The sequence below is a fragment of the Monopterus albus genome, unplaced genomic scaffold (genome assembly GCF_001952655.1).
Source record: "Monopterus albus unplaced genomic scaffold, M_albus_1.0 scaffold293.1, whole genome shotgun sequence".
Lineage (NCBI taxonomy): Eukaryota > Metazoa > Chordata > Actinopteri > Synbranchiformes > Synbranchidae > Monopterus > Monopterus albus.
The window spans coordinates 153,030-160,804 of record NW_018128173.1 but is presented as its reverse complement, the minus strand read 5'-3'; the positions used below and the strand labels follow the sequence as shown (position 1 = coordinate 160,804).

The window sequence follows — 7,775 nt, the reverse complement described above, 5'->3', positions numbered from 1 at the left end:
TCATGAGGAAAAGAAAAAATGCAGTTAAAACTCCAGGCTTTTCACCGTGGCTGAGAACGAGGAAGGGGAAGACGTTGGGAAAGCGCTGTTTCGGTGTGTTTTTCCTTCTTGGTTCAGCACCACGTTGTTTTGACCAATTATTATTTCCTTTGTTGTGTCAAAATTATGAGTCCGTATAGAAATGCGATCGCGAGCCCTGTCGTCATACACCACGGCGCCGTTTTCAGTTTACACCAGTTCGTTCGAAGCCGTTGGTTTCTCTTTTCTAATGCTGAGCCACTTACAGGCTAAATGTGTGACGGTGTGTATAGATCTGTTTTTTTTTCTTCAGCTTAATAAGGGGGGCCCTTCCCCCGAATCCAGCATCTCGCCTCCTATTCACAGAGAACACGGAGGGAGAGAGAGAGAGAGAGAGAGAGAGAGAGTCTCGCCCAGCGGCTCATGGACACAATTACAACACACGTACAAGGACTATGACACCAGTGGAAATCAATCAAAAAGATCACTTATTAAATATATTTTGAGCAACCTGTCGTGAACATTATAAGGAGAAAACACATCATTAAAATGTATCGGTTTATTTATCAATGTATTATTATTATTAATGTTACATTTTGTGAGTTTGATTTAACTTATACATGTAAAGGCCTACAGTCATTCAGACCTGTAGGTCTGTAATTATCAGTGGACACATTAAAAAAAAAAAAAGCATATTAAATAAATAAAAGTCACTTCATTAGGCTTCTACACTTAAACAAGGTGTACCTTACTTAAGTATAGTACAATTTTAAGGTAATGGTATTTGAATATTTCAAATTTTTTATTGCTTTATACTACATTTCAGAAGGAAATCTTATACTTTTTAATGTTGTTTAATCCTAATTTATCATTTCAGATATGCCAAAATTGTACATCCAACGCATCTGGTCAATTTATAAAATGTTATTTCTTATGGCAAAATAAACAAAATTATTGCAGGAAGTAAAGGAGCTGAAGGCAGACTGTCATTTTCACGTTTCACACATACATAATATCATCCACTTTGTCAGTCTTTGTCTTAATAAATTGTTTTGTAATCTTACAAGTAAAGTCTTATAAGTAAAGTATCCAACTGTATATAAAGAAGCTAAGATTCACCTTAACAAGTAAAATGTAAAATAAATAAACAGTAACATGCTGCTTACATCAGTAATAATAATAATGATTAACCAATAATTTAACAGAGAAATAATCTGAAACAAGTACTTTTAATATTTTAAGTACATTGTGCTGCTAATGTACTTCTATTTTAGTAACATGAACAGAGAGGTTTTTCCTGTAATATAATATTTTCACATTGAGATATTACTTCTCTCACCACTTATGATTGCATAAGTTCATAGTATATGAGGTTTTGTTTTAATACACAAAGTTAAAAAAGTACAGTACATTACAACATATACGTTTCATTTCTTTCATGGTAAGTTTGCAATGGAGTTTCCAGTTCACCCTCCTTAAAGCTCTTGCTTAGTTGGTTATACTGGCGCTTATTTGCCTTATGATGGTCAACTGTAGATCTGAGTTTATTTTCTTTTTATGAGCTAGTCTGTCACTGATGTCAGTCTCGTCTGCTCCATTCTGTCGCAACAAGCTACAGATAAAAGGAAGGTGTTCATGTTATCATGATTATAGCCTACTGACTTTATTTTGGTGCATTTGCCCTCTTGGCCCCATGACTTAAATGTCACTTCCTGTCACAACTGATCCTAATGTCTCTGTACAAACACTGAACATTAGTCATCTACTAACATTTCTGAGCATTCACTGGCTACATCACATGTAACAGATTTGTTGTGCACTCACACAAAGACTCCTACGTAAAACCTTATCAAGCCTCACAGAGGTAAAATATTTAATGATTTCCTGAAAAAAATCAATCATCTCAAAGGTTAGTTCTAATTGTATGTGTGTGTGTATGCACTGAGTCATCCACTTGGTAAAAAAAAGTTGTAAAGTTATCCGTCCTTTGATAATTTCTGCATATAGATTTCAGACTTTTTTCTCAGAAGGACAATGCAATTGCTTCCACATATTTGGAAACATTTTTGCAAGACAACTGTTTTTACTAACAGCCCAAGCAGAAGTTTGTTGTCTTGCATTGGGACTCTGTAGTGGAATTCTCCCCTCTCTCCGTTAGTCCTTCATAGCATTTTCCAAAACATGCAATTTCAAACCGCATGTAAACTCTGCATGATATAAAAGCACATAATTCAAGGGACTGTCAAACCCAAATGTATTGATTTTGAAAGAGAATTAGATACTTTAGAGGAGACTGGAAACAACATAGGCACCATGTCAAGCTTGTTATAATCAAGGTAAAATCTGTTACAAAATGCAATCTCTCATAGCAAAACAAAAATACAAGAAATAATACATTGAAAACATGGGCTAACATGTTGAAAATCCACCTACTTGGGTGCTTAAACTGGATCTTTTTCTAGCACATCCCCCTCAAGAATAAGGGTACATTCTTTTCTTGTTTTTGAATTTTTTTTTGCCTTTTAAGAACACTGGTGGTGATCAGGAATACCATGGCTGCTCCAGTTTCAAATTAAATTCTCATAAGAAATAACAGCTTGTGTTACATTAATCTTACATGGATTATAAAATTATAATGTATAAAGTGCAGTACGTGTGCTTTGATAGTTTGAAAAGTGACCCACCATTAAATACACAGAGTTCAAGGTGTACTGCCCTCTGTTTGAGTAAGTCCACAAGCTTCTGTCCAATCACATTAGTCACTGTGTTTTCATTAATATTTGCATGGTCCAAATAATACAGAGCAAGATTAGCGGGGGTCAAAGTTTCTGTTGAACAATCTGCCTCTGTTTTATACCCCTTTTCCTAACCACTGGGTTTTTAAGTGGGTCATCATCTATCTTAAAACATTTGTTGATTTGATTATTAAGTTATGATACTAATTCCTAGTTGTGATATTTAATTTTCATATACATGACATTACATTTGTTGTGCTTTCATTATCCTGGAGAAACTAGAAACCAGTATGACAACACAGCTGCAAACTTTATATGAAAAAAAACTCTGTACTTAGCATTTACTCACTAATTGGTTTTCCCTTTCCCTTTATTTTTTTCCCGTATGCCACCTAAACCTTCATTGTATTTGCAGCTGAAATATTTCTGAGTCCCAAGGGCAAGCACATTCCTCCACGCACAGTTGTGCAATCTCTGACAATCATAGTTCCCCCATCCCCCTCGACTCCCTAAATGTCCAGAGAAGCAAGCTGTCTAAACTGCCTGAACGATGGTCTATGGTGACTTTGCTGCCCAACCAGATCAGTGAACGACATCTGAACCCTGACTCTACAGAAGACAGTCACAAATAATGTAACCTCAACAGGGTGAAAATATATTATTACTGCTTTCTCATTCTGTATTATGCTTGGAAGAAATTCTGAGGTGTTGTCACAAATGTGGTGTATATAACCACACACATACAAACACTGGAACACAATTAAGAGTTGGCTAAAATGCTATTTTTGAATCTTCAGAAACCAAACTGCTTTTGTTTTTACATTTGGTATAGCAAAAATAAATAGGCTACTGCAGTTTTATTTTTTTCCAAAGATTTTTTCTCCAATTTACTTTCTCCAACAAAACCTTTAGTTTTCTCATCACCACATATGTTAAAATGTGTACTTAAAATAGTTGTGTTGTTGTCTTGGTCGTCTGGAAAGAAGACATCAGGGGGCATGGAGTCACAGAAACACTATGGATTAACGTATTGTAATGAGATCAGTCTGTTCAGCTTGTACCCAGTATCCTTTTCACTTAAATTGCTCTATAGGCCTATGACAGGGTGGACTATTAAAATGCTAAGCAGGCGATCTGTTATTATCATGGTAGCAGGAATCATGTAAGGCAGCCATCATATCAGTCTGCACAATATACAGTAAATCAACTGCCCAGATTTCATTCCTGGACCTGTCCATCCCAAAAAAACAAAAAAAAAAACAAAACAAAACAAAACATGAAAATCAAAATGGGCTACACAGGAAGAGGAAAGAAAACCAAGACAAAATCATTTAATTTTCATTCATCTGTTAGACTGGTCATTAACTGTCATAATTTAGCTTATATCAGGAGTCGTTTTAAAAAAAAAATCCTCACAGCCCACTTTTTAACAAACGTTTTATGTCGCATCATGATACTTACATAATTAAATAATTAACATTCATATTGAAAAAACACAATACTATCATAATTTGCTGTTTCAGTTACTCCTGGAGAACATATCAGTAACAAGCACGACACTTTTGCTTCTCATGTGACCCAAAGGACAATTTAAAAAGGCGCACAGCAGAGGGACTCTGGTATTTGTAGTACAGTTATACGGTTCAAAGGTTCTAAATGTTGCAGCATAAACTACATTGTCCTTCATGCAACACAACTTACTATAGATTTGCGCTTCCGGTTAGTTCGGGAAGATAGCGGGCGAGCGGTCGAAAATATTACTTATGTTTTTTAAATGTAAAATCGTAGCGTAATCGTTCAGCAACGCGCTATTCTGGAGTTTCTAAGGTCCATATTTAGGAGACAAAAATGGTAAATATGTCAAAGATGAATACATCTCTGTTTTATCTCATAATAGCATATTACAACTAGCTTGCCAGCATTTGGGATTCGCTAACAGCTAGATAATCTCTTCCTTCCTTCCCCTTCCAGTCAGTAGAAAACGTTAGCTGAAGATAGTTAGCTCGCTAATTTACCATAGCAGTGAAGGCCATAGATTTAAAATCCCGAACCTTTATCAGAGAACAGCTCCCGCTTACGCTTTAATGGATCGCGTGTCAGTTGTTTAGGCTTTGTTAAAAAGTAATGCACACTTGTGTTTTTACAGTTAAGGGGTCCGTTCAGCTAACGCCAGCGAGCTTCAGCTGATGCTCCCAGTACTTAATACCATCTACAGTTAACGTTAAATAATTTGTAACGATACATTTGTCTTTAGATGCCCCTAAATTGGTCTGTCAGATATTAATAACATTATTAACAAGTGACAGCTAACAAATAGCTAGTCCTGCCTGCCCTCCCTATGAGATACTGTATATTTAGCTTAACGTAAAATCCAGGGCTGGAGGAGGTAGCTACTCAGATAATTTTCAAAATCTTCCATTATAGGCAGAAGTTGTGCATTCAGAATCACTTTTGTAAGTATAATCTGGAAAAATGCACTTAATTCAGAAAATAATGGGGAAATTCCCATCACAATTACCCAGACACACATCACATTGATACTGCTTGTTTTGTTCAGCCAACAGTGAAAACCTCAAAATGATGAAAAAATAATTAAAATGATAATAGCTGAAAAGAAAAGCAGAAGGGTGACCATGAAAGGGTGTAAAATTACTTAAACGATTCACTGTTTCATGCCACCACAGGTCAGGTCACACAGGCACCAAGTTTTTCAGTGGACTGTTCCTACTGTAGTCTAATTTTTGTTTCTGTTTTTTTTTTTTTTCCATTTTTATTGCGTAGATCCGCTTCATTCTCATTCAGAACCGAGCTGGGAAGACAAGACTGGCCAAATGGTACATGCAGTTTGATGATGATGAGAAACAGAAGTTGATCGAGGAAGTACATGCAGTGGTAACTGTCAGGGATGCCAAACACACCAACTTTGTGGAGGTATGGAATTAGTCACTATCATATGTTTACATGCACGGTTGTGTGGCTCAGTGACATGCCCCAGTTTGCCACAGAACTTTTTTCAAAACCTGATCAAGGCCTGCAGTGTAATGACTGAAACCACACACTGTTGTTAAAACTCTGTCGTGACTTCTTTATGTGAAAATAATTAGGTGGGTCATGTACCAAATCGCACCCGTTTTTCAGTACTGGCTTTAACAGATGATAAGAAAGCAAAATTCTGGTCTGCTGATCAGTTTTACCATGCATTTTGTTCCAGAGTTATTATAGATGTACTGGGTGTGTTTTATCTTGAAGCTGGGAAGCTTAAGCCCAAGTAAAGCTGCTCTTGTTGTCATAATATGAAAGGCAAAGTTGCTGAGAGGCTTTGTCTATTGTTGTTCTCACAGTTCAGAAACTTCAAGATCATTTACAGACGTTATGCTGGTCTGTACTTCTGTATTTGTGTGGACGTGACAGACAACAACTTGGCATACCTCGAGGGAATCCACAATTTTGTAGAGGTAACTGACACACACAACACATGATATAGGCTCCAAAATAACTATGGTGTTTTAGTTTATGGTCTAATTCTTTTCAGGAATTTTTTTTGATGATTTGCTTCTAAATGTTCTATCATCTACTGGTCCGTAGCACCTTAAGCTGGTAGCTGTTTGGCCCACTTAACCACTGCTGCGCCGATTATGAATGGTATTTGGATGTGACAACTGATCGGACCCAGTTGGACCGAGTTGGGCTCAGTCTGGTTTGGTCATTATTAACAGTCAGCAGATAAAATTATGTAGTGTGTGCCATGTAACAATTCTGATCTAAAGTCTTAAGAACCAGTCGTTCCCATAAATATTTTTTAAACATATTTAATAACTATAATAATAATAACTGACATAAGCAACCAATGACGTCATGGACGTGTCGCCTGAGGGAAACATAACCAGGTACAGCTGAAGTCAGAAGTTTAATGTACATACACCTAGATTGAAGTCATAATTTTTTTTTTTTTGTTTGTTTGTTTGTTTTTTTTACCAGTCCACAGATGTTATGTTAACAAGCTCTTGTTTTTGCTAAGTCGGTGAGGGCATGTACTTTATGCACTGGCACAAGTAATTTTTCCAGTAGTTGTTTACAGATAGATTATTTCACTTATAGTTCCCTATATCACAATGCCAGTGGGTCAGAAGTTTCCATACACTCAGTTGATTGGGCCTTTAAACACCTTGGAAAATTCCAGAAAATGATGTCATGGCTTTAGAAGCTTCTGATTGGCTAATTGACATAATTTGAGTCAATAGGAGGTGCAGCTGTGGATGTAGTTTAAGAACTACCTTCAAACTCTTTGTTTGACATCATGGGACAATCAAAAGAACTCAACCAAGACCTTGGGAAAAAAAAGTGTGGACCTCCACAAGTCTGGTTCATCCAATTTCCAAACCCCTGAACGTACCACGTTCATCTGTACAAACAATACTATGTAAATATCAACACAATGCAGCCATCACACAGCTCAGGAAGGGGACGTGTTCTGTCTCCTAGAGATTTGATTTATTCTTTCAAACATGTAGAAACAAATGATATCAACACACACATAATTTACACAAATCCAACCAATGCTAATCCAGAATCAGTTTGCTTATACCTAGTACATGTTTGAATGGAGTAGGAAGAAGTCAGACTTATCCAGTCCTACCCCATAACATCATCTTATACAAAAAATTTCATGCATCATTGGCTGCAAGCAGTATCTCTACATAGGTAATTATCTTCTTCACCAGACAAGTAATATACAGAAAATTTAAAACGGAGTGTTTCATTCATGCATTCTTGATTACATCTCTTATTCTTGCATATATCTTGAATGACACATACTTTTATATTTATATTTAAACTCCTCAATTCTAGTACTGTTTTTCATGTCCACACTTAAATTATTCCATAATTTGACCCCACTTATAGAAATACAAAATCTTTTTTTGGTCGTACGTATAGCATGAACTTTTAGATTCAACTGACCCCTTAAATTATAACCCCCTTCCCTTTCATCAAATAACTTTTGGATTCCACCAGGTAATAAGT

General features: G+C 36.3%; 1 protein-coding gene across 1 annotated transcript in view; it reads left to right on the top strand.

Moving 5' to 3' along the window:
- The first annotated feature begins 4,428 nt into the window (after window positions 1–4,428).
- The window catches only part of ap2s1 (adaptor related protein complex 2 subunit sigma 1), an 8,820-nt gene continuing 5,473 nt past the window's right edge, over window positions 4,429–7,775 (top strand). The window contains exons 1-3 of the mRNA XM_020623202.1: window positions 4,429–4,604; window positions 5,535–5,684; window positions 6,095–6,208. Coding sequence (XP_020478858.1) covers window positions 4,602–4,604; window positions 5,535–5,684; window positions 6,095–6,208 — 267 coding nt within the window. The 5' untranslated portion in view covers window positions 4,429–4,601. The remainder of the gene's footprint in view (window positions 4,605–5,534; window positions 5,685–6,094; window positions 6,209–7,775) is intronic.